Source organism: Podarcis tiliguerta (genome assembly GCF_965153285.1).
Source record: "Podarcis tiliguerta genome assembly, chromosome: 2".
In the NCBI taxonomy this organism is placed as follows: domain Eukaryota; kingdom Metazoa; phylum Chordata; class Lepidosauria; order Squamata; family Lacertidae; genus Podarcis; species Podarcis tiliguerta.
This window is the reverse complement of record NC_139535.1, coordinates 73487466-73513468: the sequence shown is the minus strand read 5'-3', so window position 1 is coordinate 73513468 and position 26003 is coordinate 73487466. Positions and strand designations below refer to the sequence as shown.

Here is a 26003-nt window from a genome sequence, read left to right as displayed (position 1 = left end):
GACAAGACAACATATGTGACTAATACTATCAGCTTTCAAAACAGGTTGGTGCCAGACTTGGTAGGCATATTCCTATAGTAATGAAGGCAGATGGCAAAACACAGTCCCCTTTATTGTCCATTTTCACCCTATTGTTTTTGGGGTTGTTGTTTTTTAAGCCACTTGAATATTCCTTCTGTTTTGATGCCAGCCATTTTTGCCTTATAGTTGATGCAGAGGTTTAGCTGTAGCTGGAAGGATTAATAATGATGCATTTCTGGGGAATGGTGGCTTCACTTTAAACCAGGCATAGGCAAACTCGGCCCTCCAGATGTTTTTGGCCTACAACTCCCATCATCCCTAGCTAACAGGACCAGTGGTCAGGGATGATGGGAATTGTAGTCCCAAAACATATGGAGGGCTGGGTTTGCCTATGCCTGCTTTAAACCATAGTTAAGCTCAACTGTGACTGAAAGGTGAATGTGCTGTGTGCTGCTGCATGGGGTGAAAATCACAATCACTTCACTCTTCCCCTGCTCCTGCTGTGCTGTCTGAACCTAGGCTTGTGTCTTGTGTCTCTCAAAAAAACCACAAGAACATAACCTAGGTTTGTTCCACTCTTTGGGGGAGACAAACAATAAGCTGGAGCAGGGGAGGGGAGGGGTGAACAACCACAAGTTTCTGCTCTGTGTACCAGCATGCTGCACAGTCACCTTTAAACCATACCTAAGTTTGACTCTTTTTTTAAAGCAGTGTGCAAACACTGCCACTATATGGACTCCTCCATATAGCACATAGTGTGTTAGGAATTGTCACATCTACAAGTCTGATATTGCTTAATTTGATTGTGCCTTTTGTCATTGTTGTTGTTATGTGAGCAAAAAAGATATGCAGTTGGATCTGCGGAAGAGACTCATGCGTCCAAATATCTGAAAATATAATATTTTTGCTACTAAGGATTTTAACCCCAGTATACAAGGGTTGCCCCTCCTTCAGTTCTATAAACTTTGCAGCAGACCTTCTGAAATACATTTCTGAGGGTGTAAGAGGTTGATTTTAAAATATGTGCCGTTTGTTACAGAAAGAGTGGGGAACACTTGTTTATTGAAAGAAGCATGCCTTCTCCCTTTGTCTTATTTCTTTCCTGCTGGCAGAAAATTGAAGGAAATGAAACTGATAGCTTCTTCCCTGAACTCTATAAGGCTTGTTTCAAAGTGAAAGCAAGAGAGGCACGGACAAAATGTTCCAACCAGAATCACAAGGCAAGAGCCTTGGAAGAAGATCTTCAAGAGAAACAACAGTTGAACCTGTGTCAGCTCTCATCACAGTATGGAAGAGTTTGTTTTCCCCTGGAACATCTATTGATTTTGAAGCAATCGTCAAATGCTGGGCCTGAGGAGGCCACATGATGTGTGCTGAAGAAGAAGAGGAAGAAGAATGAACAGAGGGGGGTTATCAAGCAAATCAAAGCATTCTGGGCTAAACAAGAAAATTACAGTGAAAATTTTGAACATGCTGCAGGAATTTTAACTATCTAGTTGTGGAATTAAGTGACTGAATTTGAGCTTGTTTACAAGTTGCATAAATGTCTGATATACCGCAATTTTGATGACTGCCAAAGAGGCCTTTGGAGAGGGGACTATGAGGTCTTCTTTTTTGTAGGAATCTGGAGTTATACTCTTTAAATGTTTGTAAGAAGAACTGTTTTTTCTTTTCATTAGGATTCATGGCAGTCTCTCCACAGAAGGTTCAAGAAGCTAATGACATCTCTTTCCTACACATGAGGAAACTGTAAGTGATGGGACAGGAAGAATGAAGGAAGATAAGGAGAACAGTAGGCCGGGGCCAAAATTTCTCATTTGATGTAAAGACAACAGGTGCAGAAAGTGAAAAGATAATGATGGTTCTGGTAGACTCTGGGTCAGTGAAACAGGAGCTGTTGGGTCCAGAATCTGGACACAAAGAACTTCATCCTTGTTGCATCCAGCTGTGGCTTCTACTGTCACTGTAGCATTAAGAGTGATGCTGGATCAGGCCAAAGGCCCAGATGGCTATGGAAATCCCACAAGCAGGACCTGAGCACAACAGCAACTGGTATTCAGAGGCATACTGCCTCTGACAGTGAAAACAGAACATTGTGACATGGCAACCCTATAGGGAGGGCAGCAAAGGGCAAAACGATGTTGGGAAGCTGAATTTCACTTACTGATCTGAACTAACCAGGCCATTCTTTGGCTGAAGGCTTCTACATGGACTTGAAAGTGCATAACTTTGACAGTACTGGAGGCGGATGAAAAGCTAGTCAATAGGGCAGAACTCATACCACCTTTCCTGCTGAACTGGTCTGTTATTTTGGGCAAGTCACTGGCCCTACATATACCTGAGAGACAGCCTGCTTTATAGAACTCCCAAATTTTCCAATCAACATATGGCAAAAATGAGGCCAATGCAAACAAGTGACAGCACTGAATAATGACAGTAAGCTGAGTACTCTGTGTTGGGCCCAATAGAAGAACCTATCTGCATGTTCAGAAAAAGCATGTGGTACGACTCTTTTGGGACATGCCATTTCAGAGAATTCCATGACCGAGGGCTCTCACCTGCCTGCAAAACTCTACCATGTCTGGGTCTCTGAATGTAGCCTTCTCTCACACATACTATTTTTCCAGATGCTGCTGGAAAGTATGTAATTATTATTATTATTATTATTATTATTATTATTATTTATTTATACCTGCCCTTCCTGGCCAGAACTGGGCTCAGGGTGGCTAACACCAATAAAATTACAATAAAACATAATAGGGGTGGGAGTTAATTAAAATATGGGTTAAAATACAATTTAAAAAGCAGCCTCATTTTAATAGTAGCCCATAAATCAAAACCGTAAAGGGATGGAAACATAAGGGTCACTGAGTCTAAACCAAAGGCCAGGCGAAACAGCTCTGTCTTGCAGGCCCTGCGGAAAGATGCCACCCCTCACCTTCACTCTGAAGTGGTACAGTCCCAGCAGGGACTTTCTGAACATGTACAAACACCACACAGAAACCAGGCAGGCAGGAGCTTGCATCATCCACAGTCCCTTTCTGTACCGGCTGAAGGAGTCCTGCTGCCACCCAGTTCAGGTTGTTCCTTTTGCCAAGCAGGGCTTCTGTACTGTTAATAATTGGGAGGGGGAGATTAAAAACAGGTGATGCTTCTCACAACTCAACCGCACCTGTAGAATCCCTACTTGCCATGCAGCTGTTAAATGCTCAGGGATGCTGCCAGAAAGCCAAAAAAACAAAACAAAAGTGGCAAACATATTGGTTATCTAAAAACTATGGGAAAAGCAGCTTTCCCTTTTACCACCTCCTGTGACAGGCACCTGCTCTTCCCCGCAGAAGTCAGTAAATGTGCAGTATCTGGAATGTGGTTATGCAACCTTCCCACTCATCCTTGCAGGGAGAGACAGCCGTCCCTGATTAATGGCTGCCCGGGAGATTTTGTGAGACGCACACAATTCCAAGGACTTGGCCCCTGCCCTTTCGGAGGACATCTCCTCCATCAGCAAAGCGCTTGCTGTCAGCTCTCCTTGGCTTTTTTGCCTCTTAATTCTTACCTGCTAATTAGCCGGGGACTTCTCGACTTGTTTAAGCTGCCTCGCTGCTGCTGCTGGTGCCGCTGCTGCCTCTGAGTTAATGATCAACCCACTGCGTTCCAGCTGCAGAAGCACAGGCTTGTTTGTGTCTATGTGTGCAGAGGACTGGCTGGCCCACTCAGCTGTGTGCAAGTAAGTGTCTGTGCGCCAGGCCGGGCTCCGTTCCCTCGCTGCCATTCTCTCGCTGCTCTGTTTACTGCAGCCACACAGGCTATGCGGGAGTCAGATGAGTGTATTCGCTCACAGTGCTCCAAAACAAGAGAATATGCATCCAAGGCAACCCCTGCCGGGGTGGCAGCAGGCCAGCTGTAGAGATTTCTAGATGGAAATGAATGGGCCCTGCGGCCTGGCAGGGGGGCCAGCTGCAGGAAAAAAGAAACACCTTCACACACAATGGGAAAATCCTGTGGGGAGCCCAGAGCAGTGCAGGCCACAAACAGCAACTCAGCTGACTGAGCTTTGGCTGTCGGCCACCTCTCAGTCCAAGGCACTCCCTCAAAGCCTGTTTACTAACTGGCAAACCCTCAGCATGTTCCAGCATCGGCGCAACGTCCCGTGGGCAGCTTCATTTACTCTTATTAACAAGCATGGTCTGGAGGTTTATGACAGCCATGAGCAAACAGGCTTTGCTTTCAAAAGAAAAGATGCCCCGGAAAGTATATAAACTGTGGTCTGTATTCCTGCCGCTATGCCTGACAGGTGGGGACATAAGCTCTCCCTAGAGGCTGATTTCTGAGCATTTGGTAATTACAGGTTTTTGCACCATAATAGCCCCAAATCAAAACAGATTTGATTGGGAAGGAGCACAAATTGTACCAGCGGAGGAGGGAGGTTTAATGTTTAATTCATGTTTATTAAATTTCACATCTTTATAATCATGCCGGGGGCGGCAGAGGCGATGACTCCAAAAAGCAGCAGCCAGCCAGCCAAGCTTCTCAGATTTGATGGCATGGCTTTCTCCTGGCCTAGCTGGCTCTCTTGGCAGTTTTCTGACAGTGTGTGTGGCTGCAGGTAGGTTTCCTCAAGGTGACCTGGGAAGGTTGAGAAGAAGGAATGGCATAACAGCATATCCCCCAGTTCTACCAGTCAGATCTGTAGAATCTGTTATAATTCACTGGCTTCAGCATATTTGCCTTGCATCTTCTCCCCAAATTTGTCTTCCTGTTGCTAACAAATCTAATGTCAACAACATTTAACAAAGCTTAGCTTGCATGTTTTTAAGGGCTGGGATTTGCTAGCCTGACACCATTCTTTACTGTATGGTAGCTGTTTTACTTTTTAGGCTGTTGGTTTTCAGCTGTGCTGTTACTTCTGCTTATTTTATTCTGATGAATTTTTACTTCTGCTTATTTTATTTTGATGAATTGCTTTAAGCAAAGGTTTCTACAGAAAGGCAACTTATAAGAACATGTTGATGTTTTAAAAGTTCTAGCACTAGATGCAGCCTTGTATACTGGGATGATGCATATGGAGGCCTGCAGATTAAAAATTAGATTTGCTGAGGAAATCCCAAAACAGGTCCAGAAGGAGACACTGGAGCACTGTCAACAGGACACAAAAAAACAGCCAAGGGCTGAAAAGGGGACTGGGCAACCAGGAGGGCATACTTTAAAGCAGAGATCACCAACTGTTTCCCATCAGTAGACACATGTAGAACTTTGAGAATGTTCAGTCAGTGCTAGCCATAAAACATCTGGTCTGTGAGCATGGCATAATGACTTCCACATCTAAAAAAGCAGAAAGATGGGACTTATCCACACCTCCATTTGCCCCACTGCCCACCTGACCCCCAGAAAACCCAATCATTAGTGATGAATTGTCACAAATGACACTCAGGTTTTCTGTGGATTGCTGTTTGTTCCGATTCAGCACAAAAGAGTAGGTTTTCCAGGGGAAAGCAGTGAGGGAAAGGCCAAACTGCTCAGACCCATGCCTAGAAAGCATGGAACAAGCAGAAAACTGCTCAGATCCATACTTCCTATGCATGGGACAAGCAGACGTGTGGACGAGCCCATACAGGATTGCAATATGCTTGTAGGCATGACCCTCATCAGCTGGGGTAGGTGGCTCCACAGCAGAGCATCTGCTTTGCATGCAGGAAGTCCCAGGTTCAATCCCCGGCATCTCCAGATAGGGTTAGGTGGAAGACACCCTGTCTGAAATTCTGGAGGACCACTGCCAGTCATTGTATAGACACTACTCAGCCAATGGTCTGACTCAATATAAGGCAGCTTCCCATGTTCCATGCAGGAATAGTACAGCCATCCCCTCCTCATCCAAGGCATTGCCTCTCCCACACTGGTGATTAGATTCCAAGTGTACCTGTTTTTAGCCAACAGATCCTTGAATGAACGCTCAGTGGACAAATCTAACTGAACATAGGAAGCCGCAATAGTAAAATATAGTGATTGGGTCATTTAACCTCAGGTATAATACTAGAATTGTTTGTCACATAAAAGAACCAAGAGAAGGGCAGGTCGGGTTACAAAGGTTGACAGTGCCCAGCAATTGAAGGAGGCTCTAGAGTTGGGTCAAAAAACCTCAGGATAGTCAGTACAGGTAAGTTAGGATAGCCAGGATATGAATGTAGGTTGCCCCACAGGCCTATTTTCTTATTGTATGTTCTTGGGCTCGGAAGAGACCTTGGCTATGCAGGCCGTATATGCTGGGTAAGACTCTCATTTTAAACCTTCCAACTTAGCTTGCACTATTTCCTCAGAAGGCCTAATCTATCATTGTCACTTTTTCCTCCAGGTCAGCTGAAGTTACCTTTTGCCTCTTTAATCACCACCCGCCGCTATCTATCCTATTCAGCTGTCCAGCAATTACATTAGGAACAGCCATATAATGTCATAATATTCACGGCTTTTGCTTGCCATCCAATTTTACTTGCAAGCCTCCTTAGTCACAAGAATCTACATATTTCTTGGTCTTTGCCTTTTCCATTTATTAATACACAATGAAATATAAAAACTCATGTTTGCGGTCTTTTGACACTCCATTCTCATTATGAGGCCAGATCAATGGCCTCAAGCTCTTTGTTGAGTTATTTATTGATCCTCCTTCGAATTCTCAGGCCTTCCATTTAATATCATAGCTTGTACCATCTGGTCACCTTGCCCCTAATATGTTCCTCAACTAGCCCATCTCTGTGATCAATCTTTTTGTCCCATTTTCTCATCAACCCAGCATTACTGGGCTCAACACCAAATGAATATTTTCCCTTTATAGTTTTACTGAGGTTGTTCCTGTTATTTCAAATGCTCTTGAGCTTTCCAAAAGCATTAACACATCATCTTATTATTTTTCTTAATATCTCTCACTGATCTCCTTAGTCCTGCAGCACTAGGTTACCTCTCTGCACAAAGCAATGGTTTTGTTTCAGAAAATTTCCGTATAAGCTTCAAGGGGAACATGTAGTATTTCATGCACACCCAACTCAGCAAATGTTTAAGACGTGGTACTTAAAGAAGTTACAGGGATGAATCTTAGCAATTCCGTCTGTTTGTCTCCATTAAATTGCTTCTATTCCAGTAAATCATGCTGTTCAAACTGTTACGGTGCACATGATCTAATGGTAAAATAACCAACGATTTGAAAGAACATCAAGATCTTGAGATGCTTGGCTTGCAAAATGATTGCTCTGGAAACTATCGTTTAAAATGACCTCCCTCACATAGAGATGAGTACATGTGAAGTGTGATAGAAGAGCAGTAACTAATCACAGCAGCAAGGTCATTAGCACACTGTGCCCAGACAAGGTAAGCAGGGTCTTAACATCTCTTAGGTGATATTCCATTTAATGTTCATTTGGTGTCATCATCCTAATGATGGAATATCATGCTACCACATGGGGCTTTGGTCACTTGCTGTACTCAATTTCCAATGCACTCAAATTTTATGAGACTGGAAATTCAATCTGTTGTCAAGCCCATGTTCCGATTCAGGAATAAATACAAACAAAAGGTAAGCAGGAAGAAGGGACAAAAATCAGTTGCCTTTAACATACAGGTCATTTTTGCCACAGATGTGGAGTTATTAAAGTGGTGCAGGATATAACACTTCCATTTCCCCTTCACTTTCAGACAGGTTTTAATACCACCTAGTAAGAATGGTGATACATATTGTGTATGTTCATCAAGTGAGTTGAAACAGAGATCCAATTCATGTGATACTTTGTGTCACAATTTCATTCAAGTCCATTTTTTCTATGTTGCACTGCTTACAATGCTAGACTACTTTACTTGCAAGAGAAAGCTTTCTGGTTTTTTTTTTGGACATAAGCACTTGATTGTCAGAAGTGATTCTGAGTCCAGAACCCCTTTCATTTATCATTTCTTATTTCTGATTCATGGAATTTGCAGAAACAATCAGAAGGTCACTGGTTCGAATCCCCATGACAAAGTGAGCTCCTGTTGTTCAGTCCCAGCTCCAGGCAACCTAGCACTTTGAAAGCACACAGTGCAAGTAAATAAATAGGTACCGCTCCGGCAGGAAGGTAAACGGTGTCTCCGTGCGCTGCTCTAGTTCACCAGAAGCGGCTTAGTTATGCTGGCCACATGACCCGGAAGCTGTACACCGGCTCCCTCGGCCAATAAAGCGAGATGAGTGCCGCAACCCCAGAGTCGGTCATGACTGGACCTAATGGTCAGGGGTCCCTTTACCTTTATCTGCTTATGAAACCCATAAGATTTCATGCTTATGAAACAAGGGCACATAGCTGCAGCTGAAATACCCTATGATTCCTTGTTCATTTAGATAGTGGTTGATATCAACCTCTAAATAAAGCTGTCCACCAACTTCTGGTTGATTAAGCATGTCACCTTCTATTTATCAAATAACTACCGGTATTTAAAAAACAATCAAGCAAGCAAGAAAGCCAAAACTTATTTTGAGTTTTTCTGATATATTAAGGAAAGTGGTAGATATTAAGGTTTAGTGTGTACTGCAAAGTGTAATCTGTTGTGAAATTGGGTGTTGCCCCAGTGTAGAATCTTCCTTTCATGATTTCCCAGCATGGGGGCCTGATCTTAACCCTGATCTTAACCCTTTGCTCACTGCTGCAGCCCTGATCCAGATCTTCCCCTCTCCTGGTCTGTGCTGGCTATTTCTAAAAGTAAAATCCTGCACTTAATGGCAAACCACAAGACTCATTGTAACTTGGTCCATGTTTTCTCCTGCTCCAGAGGCTAGGATCCGAACCAATGGCTTCAAGTTACAAGAAAGCAGATTCTGACTAAACATCAGAATGAACTGTTTGACAGTGGAACAGACTCCCTTGGGGTGGGGGGTGGATTCTCCTTCCTTGGAGGATTTTGGATAACAATCTGTCATGGATGCTTTAGCTGAGATTCCTGCATTGCTTTTTTTTTTTATAATAATATTTATTAATTTTCCAAGTGTACAAAAAAAAGAAAAGCTAGAAATAATAATAAAAAAGAGGTACATACAATAAAATAAAAAAAAAAAAAAAGGAGGGGAAGAGAAAGCAGGGGGAAAAAAGCAAAGCCAAAATATACCCAAACAAGAATCCCACACCCTCCCTCCACCCTTCCCTTCAAAACATACAAAAAGAACATCAAAAAACAAAAAACAACAACAACAACAACAAAAAAGAATAAATCTCCATCATTCCACATCTATTTTCAAATAACTTATTTCCTTGGCCTCCTCCCCTCTCCCCTTCTGCATTCCAGTTATTAATCAGATCAGCAAATTCTTTCCGTCTTTTACTGCTTACTCACTTATTTACTTAATCCATTTATATCTTATTATCTTCCCAGTTCAAGTGAGCGCCTAAAAACAAATTTAACTAAACTCCAATTCCCTAGTTAAAAAGAAGATACAAAAAACAACCACAATAAAAACCTTAAAACTTATACTTTTAACTCATATACCTTTAAATCTTATTCCCTCATTTCCTTATGTTGTTTCCACAAAAGCCGAATGAAATCATTCCACCATCTCCCATTTGTTCTTAATTATACCATATTATTTAAATACTGTTTTTTATTTTCCCAATTTTCCCCACCGTCTCATCTCCCTGGTATCAGGTACTGCCAGTCTTTTTTACCAGTTTTATCAATCTTATCAGTCAAAATTAATTTCCTAACCCGGTTCCCTTATGTCCGAGGCCCTCAAATCGTCTCCCTGTACTGCCTGCAAGTTTCTTCTCTGGCCTAAAGTTAAGTCCCAAAGAGCTTTTCTCTCAACGTCTTCTTTAATTTTCTTCAGCACGCTCGCCCAAACTTCATAATTCAGTTCGTAAACCAGTAAGTATTCCAAGGCGTGCTCCACAGTTTCTTTGGGGTAACAATCGTCCATCCTTTCAGACTTTCTCGCAGTGTCCCCCTCCAGCGTGTTTATCATCCATCTTGCGTCACTCAATCCATGAGGGACACTGCTCTGTCCTTCAACCTCAGTGTCCTCAAAGTCAGATTTGTCTCCATCAGTTTGGGACTCTGCTCCTAAGGCTTCCCCTTGCAAAATCAAGGCCGGTTTTAATTGCTTCCTCGTCTTTTCCAGTGCTTGACTTTGTGAATTTGGTTCCTTTTCTCGAGCCTCAGTTATTAATTTGTTCCCATTCTGTACCAAAGTCATTACATTCTTCCTCAGATCAGAAACACTCTGTTCAAAAATATTCACTTTATTTAAAATGTCATTCAGTAGAGCTGTTATTCTCTGAGCCATATCTTCCAGCTTGTTTTCCCAGTATTGTCTGCTGCCTCTCAAGGTCACTTCAGAACTTCTTGTCTACCATCTGGTCAAAATTTTCCATCTGCTGTAACTATGTAACAGTCCCATTATCCAAGCAGGCAACATTTAGAAACTTTTGGACTTCAGTTGTAAAAATCTGCCTTTCCACTCCTTTTTTCTTTCAAAACCTGCGAGTCGGTGCCAAAAAGTATATGTCTCTGATCCTCTTTCTCATTAAGATATAGTCCATTCCACCATTATTGTTGTTTTTAAATTATACAGGCTGACAGCCCGGTCCCAGGTTCTGAGACGGCGATAATCCAGGTCAGGTTTTCTGTCCTGCAGGGCTCAAAAGATAAAGATCTCCCCCTCTTCCCCTGCTTCCGAGGGAGGGTCCGCAAGCTTAGATGGTAAAATTCCTCGCTTTAAAAGACACCTTTCCCAAGCTCCGGATTCTAGCGTCTTTGCTTTAGTCTTTATGCAGAACGGAAGGTGAGCTTCCTGTTTATACCTTCACGTTCAAATGCCAAATTCAAATAATTTATCGTCCAATTCTGTTACTTACGAGGTCTTTTCGAGTCCAAATGTTCACAGGAAAAGTCGGCGCTTTCTGGCAACAGCTGTGCGGCTTCACTCCCTGAAAACAGCGATTGATCCGATGTGCCGTGCCACTCACCCCACGTCGCTCCGGAGCCCCGAAACCGGGGTCTCCCCGCGAGTAGGGGGGGCACTGAAGGCACCTACCGAACCCCAAGTCCACGGTCTTCCTCCGACCGTGGTTTTTAGCGGGTCTCCGCCTCGCCGTGGCGGTCAGACCCTTCTTTTCAGGGAGCAGTCTCCTCCGCAGCGGAGGAAATCCGCCATTAGCCAGCGCGTCGACTCGGAAGCTCGAGATTCCTGCATTGCATGGGGTTGGACTAGATGACCCTTGGGTCCCCTGCAACGCTACAATTTTCTTATTCTTATTTTAATAAGCATACACTACCATTCATTATTGGGAGGAAAGGGCATCTTACTTTTTCCTGTTACAGTGCCAGACCCAAACCAAAATAGTTTGAGAAGCAAAGTTTGCCTTTAACCTTCAGCCCCAACAAATGTTCTCCACCTACTATTTAGCTAAAGCTTTCAATTTTGGCTACTAACCTGTGGCTCTCCAGATGTGGCTGGACTGCAACTCCCATTATTCCTGATCATGCTGGCTGGAGCTGACAACATCTGGGGGCTCCCCGCTTTCAAATGCTGCCCTATGCACACTTGTGAGTAAGCACCTCAGAACTCAATGGGACTTACACCTGAGTAAGGCGGCATATGGCCTGAGATGCAGAATGGTTAATCTATTGACTTAGTCATAATGAGCTTTCACACCTGCTTCTGAATTTTGAATGTGTACAGAACCCTAATTGAGAAATATACATAACTGTTCCGTTTCAATGAATATTACTTAATGCACAATAAAGGCTCTAGACACAGAATCACTGTTATAGCAAAGAATTATCACTCATTCCATAGATAAAAAATTACTGAAAGTCTAGGGGAAAGTCTGTATCATGTGGTACTGCCTCTCTAACCACCTTAATTGTGTGGGTCACAGCATAAACAGCAAAAGAAAAAAGAAAAAAAAGAAGTCAATGAATATCAGCATAGGGGACCTGAGGTGACCAGAACATATTAAATGTCAGCATTTTAGTTCCAAGAGGTGTATTTATGGGCTGGGAGCCTGTAATAGGCTTGGCCGTTCTGATGTCTGCCCATTTAATATAGGATAAAGGTCTCTTCGGTGATCAGGCTTGCACTCAGCAGAACATTATCTTTCAGAATTTTAAGCAACCTTCCCTCTAATTTCACCACCACCCACACAATTCGATCTAGTCCTAATGCATCCTCTGTCCTACATCTCTCTCCTCCCATTTGAACTTTATAAAAGAATGGAAAATCTTCACTGAAAACCTAATTGTTCTCTCCTGGGGCAGAAATGGTTGCTATTAACCTTCATCTCTTGATCCTTTGAAGGGTCTCAATTGAGCAGTTTAAATGCAGCTAATCAGGGTGATAGGAAACCATCTCTTAAGGTTGCCAGTAACTGCAATGGGTTGTTGCTTTCTGAACAGAGCACCCTCTCTTATGTTTTCCATTAGCTTCCTCTCCCAATCCAGTGCCTTCCATTTATTTTATTCCCTGCAATTTCCCCAAGGTTATCCTTAAGCAGTCTCACATCTAGAAAGATGGGGGAGGAGGACATAGAAAACAATCCTGGCCTCTCACCATGTTGGCTAACGCAGCCAAAAATAGTAAACAATGTCAATACTGTATGAACATAAGATAATGCAGCAACGCTGAGAGTCACTCCCACAGCATCCCTGGCAACTGCGCCATTACCCACCAATCACAACACTGCACACTGCCCCCAAATTACCCATGCAGGAATGCATGATGACATCATGGAAACATTACCTCTAAACCTTAATGCATGGTGATCATACTCCCCTGAAGAGCCCACGCCACCTTGTCTATCAGATCCTCCCATGGCTCAGTGTGTTTCAATACAGCAACTGATGCTTGCTGCCACAAGCTCCAGAGATCTCCCTAGAAAGAGGCTTGAACCCCCTCCCCTCCCACAGTCAGGGTTGCCATATTCCCAAAAGTGAAAATCTGGGCAGTTGTTGACCAGCTTTTCTCTTTTAAAAAAATCACCCTATTTGTCATACTCTGGGCTTTTCCTGGACATTTTATCGATTCGGTGAAAACCTCTTTGACAAAGCCAGATCCAGAGGGGGAGGGTGGGGCGGAGAGGGAGGAAGTGCCATTCAAGTGAGAATAAACAAGCCTATTCCATAGACCAGTATGCAGATCTGCATGTAAAATCCACAGCTAGTCTCTCCACTCCAGCCAAGGGCCTGGATCCCTTTGCTTTGCAGGCCCTACCTATACATTTGAATGCTCACAGATCTGTAGGTACAGGGAGTGGTGTTGCTCCATGTCTCTTAATATATAAAATCTGAGATATCTGTTCTTGGTGTTTTATTCTGACTGGCTCCTGAGTCAAATGAGTTGTGTAGATAAGGATTGTATTGTCAGTAGAAATAGTAAATGGCGTTTAAAGTTCTTTTTCGAATTCCATTTTTTAAAGAAAAAGAAAACAAGATGGCACAGGCATAGATGAGGGGCATTTTACTGCTTACTGTCTGTGACGGTATAAACACCACACTCAAGCAGCCTGCAACATCAGTGTAACATTTGTCACAGTAGATGCACTTGCTGGGGTGAAAAATGCTGTTTCTTAAGCAAAGCAGTTTCAGTGCTGGAAAACCCTGATTTCCCCCACAACTCAGGTGCTAGTTGTAACAAGTGCACATTCATTGCACTGCAAAATGATGATCACCTGGAGAGGTCCATGGAGCCTTGCATTAATAGGCAGGAAGACAGTCCAGTTAAATTAGAACCAGCCTGAGTTTAATGGTGAGCAAAAAGCCTGGGAATTATAGGCAGAGCTTGATGATTAATACCTGGAAGCATAAATCTTTTCCCCACTTCCCTTTTTATTTGAAAGTTTTGCTTCTCTCTCGTTACTTAAAGCAAGAATTCTATTCTTTAGCAACTTCCGCTGAGCTCTCAGTGTCCTCTTAATCACGTCTTTTAAAGGATGCTAAACAATGAAAGTATTACATAGCTATTTTTCTTCCCCTTCTTATGGCAAACTGTGCATTGCAAAGGATGCAGGTGCGTCTATTGTTAAACGGGTTCCTTCTTTTAATTCATGCTTTCATATTATGAAATCATTTTAAGCCACAGAAAAAGCCCCAAAAGATGCCTAGACTGGACAGTTAAGATACAGTGGTAAAAAGATGTAGAGGCTTTCATCTTCACAGCCCTGGTTCCAATCCAGACCTGGTTGGATAGAGGACATTGCTTTTTAAAGTATCCTTCATTCTGCATGAAATGGAGAATTGGATATACAGGCATTAAGTTCTGCCCCCCCCCCCCATAAGTGAAATTGCGTCAAGTAGGGAGCAACCTCTAAACACCCTCTCTGCCACTCTCTCTTCAATCCATGCCCAAAACACTGCATTCATAAACATTCACAACCAGAATTAAAGCTCGGGGCCAGCTGGACGACAAGTGGAAAAATGGCTGCTGTTGCTGTGCTCCCGTGCATGCCAGCTGTTAGGTGGGGAGGCTGAGCAGCCTAAACAAAGTCCTGCTGCGCCTCTGGTCTCTTTGGGGCTTCCTCTGCCCTCACTGACGTCCTCTTCAGGGGAGGGTCTTCTCATGAAGAGGGCTTAATTCATCTGAGGGCTCTCCTCTGGATCCCCTCACCATTTGAATTTAGGTGTGTGTTGACTACAGATGGGGCCTTTTCAGTTGTGGTGCCCTGTGTACGGAATGCCCTCCTTAGGGAGGCTCACCTGGTGACAACTTTAGTAGTAGTAGTAAATGGAAAAAACAAGGCTCTGCAGTAGGGCCTGCAGTATATTGGTAGATTTCTCTCTGTGTGTGTGTGGTCATGCAGACAGCTTATATTTTGACAGAAGAAATAATATTCTGTTGAGAATGAGCTTTCCCCCACTTTCTCTCAACTTCATAAAGTTTTGCAAAAAATAAAAGATCAAGAAATTCTTGAGAGTTTGCATTCTTTGACAGCTTAGAATGGCAGTAATAACAGGTATCCTTTGCACATCCAAAATAACAATTCCGCTGCTCCTTTTTGTTCATGAAAACACTCTAAACTGTAAAACAGCTAGAGCTGGGCATGTGGAAAATGATGACTCAAATATTCCATCAATTAACTCTAGGTGTAGCAACACGCTTTAACCACTAAGCCAAAGTGCATATAAACATGATGAACAGATTTCAACACTGCAGTATTCCACCCATGCAACATTTCCTTGTTGCATGTGATGATCTTTTTTATATTTAAAAGCCAGGATAATAATGCTAAGTAAAAAGTTGGATATTGTCAGCTAAAATGTGTGAACATGATTCCTGTCTATTTAATAAAATGCCTTATTTTTTGACCTGGAGCTTTACACAGACCCCACCATGCCATTCCACTTCCTGTCCCACTAGTGTGTTGATTTGTACCCCAAATACACTTTCTTCCTTTCTACACTTTCCACGGCTTTCTGTGGTGAATGCACAAAGGAAAAAGCATAATGGGGTTTCTATGCTACCCACTCACTACCCAACAACCACGCCTGTTGAATCACTTGCTTCCAGCCACTGCTAGAAAGAATGATGCTTAATTGCAAATGGCACAATATCATTCACATTACTCAACATATATAACAACATCAGGAAAGCAGAGAACAATTTTCTCAGCTATCCAAGAAAGAATTATAGGATGTAAATACTCAGATTATCTAGCAGATTGTTGATGCTTTCTGGTAGGGTGGAATCAAGACACCACAGGATGTGAACTATTTCAATACTTTTATGAAGATCTTCAAAAGAATGACACACACTATTCTATAGGTGAGACACAGATTGGTGTATAAGTACTTTGGATGTGCTGGGTAAAGCAAATTTACTGTAAAGAAAGGAACAAATCCAACCTGCTTGGCTTATTTGCAGGACACTTGTTTGCAAGTAAATAAGGAAATGTAGCACCGTACATAGGTCATTCAATGATATCTGCTGGAAGTTGCTGCCATCTCCAAACTGACATGCATTCACCCTTGTACTTTGATCTCTACAAAAGCACTCCTTACATTTTGCGCAATAGTTGAGGTATGTTTGCACTCTGCATCAGCAAACAACTGCATGATACTGTATATAGCTGAAGCTCAGCAATTGCTTGTGCAGCCCATGCCTTAACCCAAGTCCTGCCCCTGATTAGAGTTCCACCTCCATGTTTCTGCAAAAGTTAGAAAGTACTAACTTTCTAACAACATTAATTCCCTGGGTCAGGACAAACATTTGCACATATCTGGCATTTAACATTCCTCCTCCACTTGTAATAGCTTTACCACTTTTAAAAAAAAAAAAATGTATCAGATTTATACTCTGTTCTGACTCCAGAGTGCTCACAGTAGGAGCAGTATGGTTCCCAAGTGATCAGCCTTTTACACAGTAGCACAGTGAGAAAATCCTAAAGTGCAGGCATCCTTCCTGACAACCTCCATAGTAGTGCCTCTTCTAAGACAATACAATAAAAATGAACTTTTGACCAAGGCAGACAGTATGGCTTCAATACCAAGGCAACCTTTCCCTCACTACTCTGTCCTCCCTAAACCACTTACATCTAACTTGAAGACTTATGTTGTACTCAAAAGCTTGCTCACTACTTTTGGATGGTCATAATAAAAGGGGTTTTATAATTTTTCAAAACAAAAGCAGCAGTGTAATACTTACCTATGCGCACTCATGAAAGTTCCTCCTCCTCTGGTCAGCTTGTCTGGTGAGTTGCTTTCTGAGAAAATCTTATATTCCACAAAAAAGGATTGGAATAAAAAACTAGAGATCTCAGTTTCAACCACACAGTGGGAAACTGTTTTAACTGATATAACAAGGGTGTCTTTGGACCTTAAATTGAGGCTCATACAACAAAAAATAATATTTAGAATATACTGGACCCCATTACGGTTGTTTAAATAAGGGCTATCTAAGGTATCTACGGACGCGGGTGGCACTGTGGGTAAAACCTCAGCACCTAGGACTTGCCGATCGTCAGGTCGGCAGTTCGAATCCCCGCGGTGGGGTGCGCTCCCGCTGTTTGGTCCCAGCGCCTGCCAACCTAGCAGTTCGAAAGCACCCCCGGGTGGAAGTAGATAAATAGGGACCGCTTACTAGCGGGAAGGTAAACGACGTTTCCGTGTGCTGCGCTGGCTCGCCAGATGCAGCTTGTCACACTGGCCACGTGACCCGGAAGTGTCTTCGGACAGCGCTGGCCCCCGGCCTCTTAAGGGAGATGGGCACGCAACCCCAGAGTCGGACACGACTGGCCCATACGGGCAGGGCTACCTTTACCTTTACCTTTAAGGTATCTAACTGCTGGAGATGTAATAGGGATAATGCTTCTCTAAAACATATGTTTTTTCATTGTCCTATATTGAAATATTTTTGGCAGAAGGTAACTGAAACTAATAACAGAACTGTACGGAACAACCTTACATTTACAGAGCAAAACATCCTCTTGAATTATATACCCAGCACATGGAACCTTACAAAATGACAATACGAGTGGACTCTTCGTGCCCTTACCACAGCAAAAGACCAATGCTGGTGAATTGGAAAAATAAAAATGCGGCTCCCTTCTACGATTGGATGGAAGACTTATAAAAACTCGCAACATACGAACAACTTGCATATAAACGCAGACTTGCCTTGGACAATTTCAATGGTATTTGGAATCCATTCTTACAAATACTGTAATCTGGTGAAGTACAATAACAAATTTGTAAAATAATTAAACAAACAAGCAAAAAAAGGTCCTGGGTTCAAACGCTTGTGTCCCAAGATAGGGCTGGGGAAAACCCTGCCTGAAACCACAGACAGTCTCCACCAGTTCTGACTGATGTACCAATGGTTTGTCTTGATAGGAGGCAGCTTCCTATGTTGTTTATTTGATATGCAAGAAATCAGCAAATAGCACTCTTGGAAACTTCACCATCATCCCCGCTGTGAAATGTGTGGTCATGCTTCGTCCCTGCCTGCCACTGAAGCTTAGTTTCAGTGGTAGAAGAAGGGCATCCCGTGCCGTCAGACCATTCCCTAGGCCAGTGCCAATTTAATGCTTACCCTGCACATGAAGCATTCTCACTCATTTGCTGCAAAGATTCAGGTAATTATTTTATACATTAAAATTAGATAGCCCCTGAAAGTAATGCTTCTCTTGGAAATATATCACATTTCCCCATTGTTCAACTGGCAACATCTTGTTACTGGCAATGTCTTGTCCCCTCCCCAGCTGATGTGTTTGGATAGTGACTGCTGCATGGTATGTGGCTGGGCCAGTTCATTGCCTATTTATTTTGTAGTGACATCGGGAGAAATAGGTGGCATAACTACCCAGCTGTGCTCATTAATGTTGAAAGGTTCCCCCCCCCACACACAAGTGATGGTTGAACATCTTTAGTCTTTGGAGACTAAATGCTCTCTCACCATGCTGCCTAAGACGGTGAATGCTCATGTAACCTATTAAAAATGAAGGCTAGGCTCCCCGCTTCAGCAGCATTTTGCTTTAATGCCACCACCAGCCAACCTATTTACTGAGCTTCATCCTGATTTACTAGCACAAAGCTTACATGGAGTGGTGGTTAGGTTATATCCAACCTTTATTGAGCATCCGTTCCAATTTGCTTAAAGCGTGGTAATATGACAATGAACATCCATCCTGCATTTGTCCTCATTCACATGTGCCGTGGGGTGTTTACATGTCTTATCTGCCATTAGTTCATCACACGCTTTTCAATGTATTTCCTCTCCACTTTCCAAACGGCAAAAAAAACCCCAGGTCTTTTGAAAAGTGGATTTGTTGCGCTAGGGAGACAGAGCACTTTAAATGTGCAAACCTCATTCCAGTATGCACTTGAACCCCTCCTGCAAACGTTTGATAGTCTGGAGACACCCCTCTTCTTTGGTCTTGTTTCAGGACGTGCAAGTGGGAAGTGTTCTGGCAGCTCCACACTCCCAATTCCAGGGGGACGGGGGCGGGAAGCATCTACTCATCCTTTGCTTAAAGCATACATTCTTCCACCACAGCAAGACTGTCTTGCCTCAACTGTTATGGGCCCGAGTCCTTTTTAATGTGCATTCATGAGGCAATCCTGTTTTCCATACTACTCGCAAGTGCAATTGTTTTAGGGAAGTCACACTGCTTCATTTCCAGTCAGTACCTATCCCATAACTTCCTGCTGAAGTCCTGTACTACAAAGGTTTTGGCTTATTTTCGTCCCAGTTTTGTTGTACAATAGCCGCTTCACACAGCAATCGTGTGATAGCATCACCAAAGTATCACAGAACAAATTGAAGCAGAACAAACCCACCAATAATGGTGTCAAGAACATTTTGCAGAATACACAACATGGCCTTATGTCTGGATGATACACCACTGGTGTTGAATCAACCGTAGCGGACTATTCCGCAAAAGGTAAAATGTGGTTGGGGCAAACTTCAATGATGATATAAGTTTTAAGAAATGCAATGAACTAATAGAACATCCCTGTCTTCAACTTGGATCCTGGCAAACATTATTTCACCCCCTACCTCTAATTTGTGCAGCTGTCAATATTTCCATCACTACGTGTCACAAATTTGGGTCAGTTCCAGATAACCTGCTTATTGAGCATTCATTCTGATTGGTTTGCAGGGAAGTTAGATGACGCCATCCCACACTTTTGAGTGCATCTTCCCATCACTTTCCTTATTGCAAAACTCCCATCTTTAGGGGGAAACAGGTTTGTTGTGCAAAAGCTCCCAGTCAAACTTTACTACACAGCCTCAGTTTGCTGGTATGTGACTGAATCATAGCTGTCAACTTTCAGATTTGAAAATAAGGGATCAGCAGTCTCGAAAATAAGGGATCAGCAGCCTCACCTGTCCTGGGGACAGTCTACGGGATATCTAACAATCCGTGATAGCAGCGGGAAGCAGCAGGAAACGGCACTGGAATAAGGGAATTTCCCGCAAAAAAAGGGAAGGTTGACAGCTATGGACTGAATCCCACCCCCCAAAAAAGCATCAGTCTGGAAGCGCCTTTCGAACATTTTATTTACAGCCAAAGCTTTGAAAACACATATACAGGCAGATGCTTACCTTAGTTGTGCTCTTCTTTTCTGTTATCTCCACTGTTTAACCATCCATGTTTTACTCCACATTTGCTAAGACGCCAGTCTCTGGGAGTCGCTCTCAGTTTGCAGTATCTGATCTCTGTTTTTCCTGATTGGCTGAAAAGTCTGGAATGGAAGGCTTTCAAAGAACGCATTATGAAGGAGAGAGAGAGAATCTTGCTGAGCCTGTTTGAGCACATGCTCTGCTGGAAACATTCCCTCACCTGTGCTGATGCAATTTAAAGATGTTTACGTGTGTCCTAAGAGGCTGTGTCCCTGCCATACATACAAATTATTGGTTCTTGCTGGGAAGGTGCCCCTTAAACCAAATGTTTTGCTTGGGTTAGAATGCTAGACACACTTGCTTGGAGGTAAGCCCCACTGAACTCAAGAACTTGAATTTGAGAAGGCATGCATAGGATCGCACCAGACATCTACATATGACAGCATCAAGCAACTAAGAAACGTGTAAAACAAATTGCTCTGGCAAACAAGGAAACAACAATAATTGTTAGAGCATGAGACTCTTAATGTCAGGGTTGTGGGTTTGAACCCCACCTTGGGCAAAAGATTCCTGCACTGCAGGGGTTGGTCTAGATGATCCTCATGGTCCCTTCCAACTCTATGATTCTATGATTCAGTTGTACATGCTTCGACTGAATTATAGTAAGGCGTGGAAACTAGTAGGCCATACCAGTTCCGTTTTCTTCCTGTACACATCTCCAGTGAGCCAGCACTTTCATGTTCCGCATTTGGAACATTTCTTCTCATTTTGTAAGTAGCTGAATTTCCGATGCAGCAATGCACATATTTCACATTGTCAATTTACCCATTTTGCTCTCAAACTCACTGGGAGCAGTTACACAACTAGGAGGATGTTTCCTCTGAGGCTTGTATCAACACTGCTCCTTTTCTTCAGCCAAGACCAAAGGGTGACACCTTACTCATTTGAGAAATGTGAGGTGCATGAAGTCTTGGGGAACAGAACAAAAGTTCTGTGCTACAACAGGAACTTGAAAAATGTCCCAACCCACCTACCTGGCAAAGTTGATGCTTTGGACTTGTCTGGGAATAAAATTAGAAGTCTGTGGAGGACTGACTTCAGAAACTTGGGTCACCTTCGAGTTCTGAACATTTCTCAGAACAAAATAGAACACATCGAAGGAGGTGCTTTCATACACACAGGCTACCTGGAGTTCTTGAACCTCACTGCAAACCGGCTGACTCTTCTCTCCAGCTCCATGTTTGATGGGCTTACAAATCTCACGGTCTTGATGCTTTGCAGCAATCAAATACTCAAGATTGAACCTTATGCCTTTGCCCATTTGGAGAAATTAAAGGTAATTGATTTATCTTCAAACAGATTGTATACCATGAATGCTATGCATGCTGTGTTTAAAGTGAAATCCTTGCAGGAACTGCACATCAAAGACAATGATCTGCAGAATTTCTCAACCAAACAGATCATTAGTGTACCTGAGCAGCTTCGTGAACTGGATGCATCTCATAACCCTATTTCTCTCATTGATGTTACAACTTCAGTATTACAAAGCCTTTCTTCACTTGATTTATCCTTCTCTATCCCTAATATCTCCATTATATGGTTGATACAAGACCCTTGCTTCCTAAAAGGCTTAAAGACATTATTTTTAGGAGGTATAGCTATGAAACCACCAGCTATCTCAGAGGTGATCCAAACGATCAATTGCACCTGGCTAGAGGCTATCCACCTAAACCGGTTACACCTGACTGAAACAGATGGACTTATAGAGCAGGTATGTCTAAGGCATGGAAATGTTGAGACTCTTAACTTACAGGACAATTCGTTCACAAGTGTTAATGAAGGAGCCTTTGAAAACTGCACACATCTAAGGTATCTGAATATGGCATTTAACAAGCTGAAAGTGCTGCCAATGACACTGTTTCAGTCCTTGCATTCTTTGAAACTTCTTTCTTTGGCAAACAACAAGTTCACTGTGGTGCCAAATGCTACCTCTAACATGGCATCATTAGAATGCCTGGATCTTAGTTTTAACAAGATCCATAGAATTCTTCCAGATGACTTTGCCCATCTAAATAATTTGAAGAGTCTCTATGCCACTGGAAACCGTATCTCTCATGTCCATTCAAATATCTTCGGTGACCTACACAGCTTGCAAGAACTGAATCTTGAAATAAATCTTTTAACAGAAATCAACGAACCTTTCCCAGGAAGCTTAAAGAATCTGGAAACCCTGATACTAAGGCAAAATAAACTGGATTTGATAAAAAAAGATGTTTTTAAGAATCTTACTTCTCTGCTGGTTCTTAACCTGGCAGACAATCAGATTGCTGCTATAGAACCTGGAGCCTTTGAAGGTTTGAGTAACCTGCAGAGCCTTGTTCTTGGTAGCAACAAGATCACCAAAGACACTTTCCAGGAAGGGCTATTTCAAGGTTTAAGCTCTTTAGTAGAACTAGACCTTTTCAACAATTATATCAGTTACAAGTCCTCCAAAATGCTTGTCAATCCTCCCTTTAAACTGCTGAAGTCCTTAAACAAATTTAATATAAACAGCCAACGTCATAACGGACTTGAAAATTTTCCAGTTAACTTCTTACAAGGACTGGAGTCCATTGTGCAAATCCACGCAGGTAACTTGGCAATATCTTTTTTGGATCCCAAGACTTTTAAATATACCCCTACGCTTGAAGAGCTTGATTTGAGTGATAACTCTCTTAACAATGTCAGCGATATGCTCTTCTGGCCTGTACCAAACCTGAGGGAACTGCACCTCAATAAAAACGGACTAAATTCACTCAGCTTTGTTTCCCATGGCAACCTTTCCAAGTTAATTCTTTTCAGAGGAGCTGAAAACCAAATAGACGTTATCACAAAAGAACAAATAAGAGCTTTGCCTGCCCTTCGTTTTCTAGATCTCAGGGAAAATACGTTTGCCTGTTCCTGTAGTAATGAAATGTTCCTCAACTGGTCACTAAAGGATCCTAAAACTCAGGTGCTCCATTTCTACCAGTACATCTGTGCTTCCCCTTCAACACAAAAGGGGCAGAAATTGTGGACCTTTGAGACGTCTTCTTGCATAATTGACTATGGGTTTATCCTGTATATCACAAACACATCTGCAGCAATTTTACTGATGCTCGTCTGCTTCATTTATCAGTGGAGGTTGCACATGATCTACAGTTACCACCTACTACTTGCATACTTCATTGACAAGAGGGAAAAAAGGAAGGAGCGAGCCATGGGTTATGCTTACGACGCTTTCCTTTCTTACAACACACACAATGAAGAGTGGGTGATAAATGACCTCCTGCCAGTGCTAGAAAACCAGTATCACTGGAAGCTCTGTCTTCATCACCGAGACTTTGAGCCAGGACGGTCCATCCTGGAAAATATTGTAAACAACATCTACATGAGCAGGAAAACCATTTGTATCATAAGTCGCCACTACCTAGAAAGTGAGTGGTGCTCCAAGGAGATCCAGGTGGCCAGCTTTCGCCTTTTTGATGAAAACAAGGATGTCCTGATTCTCATTTTTCTGGAGGACATTCCCAGCGAGTACTTATCACCCTACCATAGAATGAGAAAACTTATTCGGAAGAAGACATACCTCAAATGGCCCCAGGATGAGAAGGAAGTTGCACTGTTTTGGCAAAAGCTTGATATGGCTATGAAGACAGGTGAAGGAAAAGAAGAGGAACACCCCATTTTGCCTAGATTTGCTTCGGATGAAGTGCCATAAAGGAAGTAGTCTGTGGGGGAAAATGCCTTGTATGCATATTATACCTCATTTGACACAACACTTTATACAGTGGCATTACAAACAGATAACAACAATAGCCACTGGCACTGACAGCCACCATTCTGTCCCCATCAGGTATGTTTCACAGGGCCAGTTGTGATGAAACCTTTTCTTTCATGGAATAATAGATGTGGGAAAAATATAGTTGGAGAGCGTGGCATTCAGTGGTGGTGGGGGAATGGTTTGAGCAGGATACGAGATTCTTGCAAATCCAAACTTGCAATCTGATCCTATGCATACTTACTTAGAAGCAATTGCCACTATGTTCAATGGTCTTACTCCCATGTAGTTTGCATAGGATTACAGGCTGCAATCCTGTGCATCTGAGTATAATCCCCATGAACAGAGTGGGACTTACTTCTGAGTAAACCTCCACCTCTCTGGGTGGGCAGGTGAGGAAAGGACATGTGTAGCAATAGTCTGGCGACTGTAGGTGGTGGGTAAATAATATCTAAACAATGACACTCCTAAACTGCCATCGTACCATATGTTCCTAGACCATATTTTGTTCTAAAAGGAGACCCACCCACAGATACTCACGAAAGATGGAAAGTAGAATAAAATGGGAACTTGAGTTACAAAAGAATCACAATGCCAAAATAAAATTAACAAAATCCTTTCTGTTCCTGTATGGAATTATGATATACAGGAGGGCATATACTTCAGGTTTTTGTAAACCTTTTGCTAAAGTTATATCTTCAAAAATATTTGGCTGCACGCACCTTTATTTACCAAAGTCTGCTGCTGTTGTTCTTGTTGTTCTCTTCTGTTGAGAGATGAATGTGCCGTGCAATTAATTCTCAAGCCTACTACCATGTTCTCCTTCCCTCCTCTTGTCATCTCAGATAAGTGCCATTTTCCCCAAGCTATGGCTATAGTGCCGCCTGCTTTAAAGGTAATTGCATGGGAGCCACCATGAAGCGCTCTAGAGTAGAAGCAATCCTGAAAAAGGAACACCCAGGTGTAAATGTGATACAGAAGATCCAAGCGGGGTAGAAAGGAAAACATCTCAAGGGCAAATGGTTAGGCAACCAAACCTATGCTCTGGGATCTTCCAAAACAAGGGGGTGGCAATATGGATTGGAAAAAGAAACTTTGTCTAAGAGTCATAAAAACTACCTATTTGGATCTAACAATAATTCCTAATCAGCAGGGATGAGAGAGGGGTGAAAATCTCATGCTACTTTCTGCATATTTGGGGTAGATATATTGCATATAATCTGTTGTTTCTGGAGGTAGAAAGTAGGTGCTTTGGGGGTAAATTCAAGCTGATTGCACAGTTCCTGGTCTACGGAATTCCCCTCGCACCATAGGAACCAACTCCTAGGGGCCAAGGTCCCTTCAGCCGCCCCATAAAATATTTGAGGGGGCCACCCCCCCAGTTGATGGCCATTGCCATTCAAATGGTGTGGGTGTGGCCCATCATGTAATTAATTATGTGGGGCAGGGCTTACCTCTCCCCCTCCCCCCAATGTGAATCTGGCACAGTCATTATATAGTTTGGAAACTATCTATGCTGCAGATGCACTGCTTTACCTTGGCCTCTGACACTTGAGATGTGTGCTTTCAGCTCCCACCCTATTCCTGTGGCTGTAATTTTTTCAACTCTTTTTAATATTGAATTTTAAATTGTTGTAACTCACTCTCGGACCTGCTGGGGGAAGGGCAGGTAATAACAACTGATGCTGCTGAACGATTTTGCTGTTTCACATTAACTTTTACCAGTTTCATTTCTGTGTAATGCTTTTTGTTTATATTGAGCTGCATTTTTAAAGTTTCAAGCCTCTTTGTCTGTTTTCTTTAAGACGTGACTCCCAAACTGTGGGCTGGGGCACACCATAATGGGAATCTCTGGCACAACATGCACTACGACTGGCAGGCATGAGGGAATCCTAGAAATCACCAGAGGGCAGGACATTCAAACACAGTTTTGGATTCTCTCTGTTTCTCATTTTCCCAATCTTAAAGCCAGTTGTCACATTTCCACAACAGTATGAGATTATTATTTTTATGTCCTCATGAAAATTTGTCAGCATTCTAGTGCGCATTTCTCCTAATGGTCACATTTTTGGATGCAAGCCATTTCCCTAAACATAATTTTATTTTCACTAATATATGGAAATT

The 26003-nt window shown here is 42.7% G+C and overlaps 2 protein-coding genes across 9 annotated transcripts in view; one reads left to right on the top strand and one right to left on the bottom strand.

Annotated features, from left to right (window-relative positions):
* Window positions 1-20202, bottom strand: part of ARHGEF37 (Rho guanine nucleotide exchange factor 37) — a 45025-nt gene extending 24823 nt beyond the window's left edge. The window contains exons 1-2 of one of the 8 annotated variants that reach the window (XM_083430782.1): window positions 20063-20202; window positions 3578-3978 (exon numbers count right to left, since the gene is read on the bottom strand). Coding sequence is in view for 1 of the 8 variants with exons in the window: in XM_083430780.1 (XP_083286906.1) it covers window positions 18047-18062 (16 nt within the window). In the remaining 7 variants the exon portion in view is untranslated. Of the gene's footprint in view, window positions 1-3577; window positions 4147-18046; window positions 18178-20062 lie in introns of those variants that run through there. The other 7 variants (XM_083430786.1, XM_083430783.1, XM_083430780.1 and 4 more) reach the window with 7 other exon arrangements.
* Window positions 20203-20394: 192 nt separating this feature from the next.
* On the top strand, window positions 20395-25665 carry LOC310672970 (uncharacterized protein). Its single transcript, XM_083430739.1, has one exon. The coding sequence runs from the start codon at window positions 20952-20954 to the stop codon at window positions 23817-23819; it is 2868 nt and encodes a 955-aa protein (XP_083286865.1). The 5' UTR covers window positions 20395-20951; the 3' UTR covers window positions 23820-25665.
* Window positions 25666-26003: the final 338 nt, after the last annotated feature.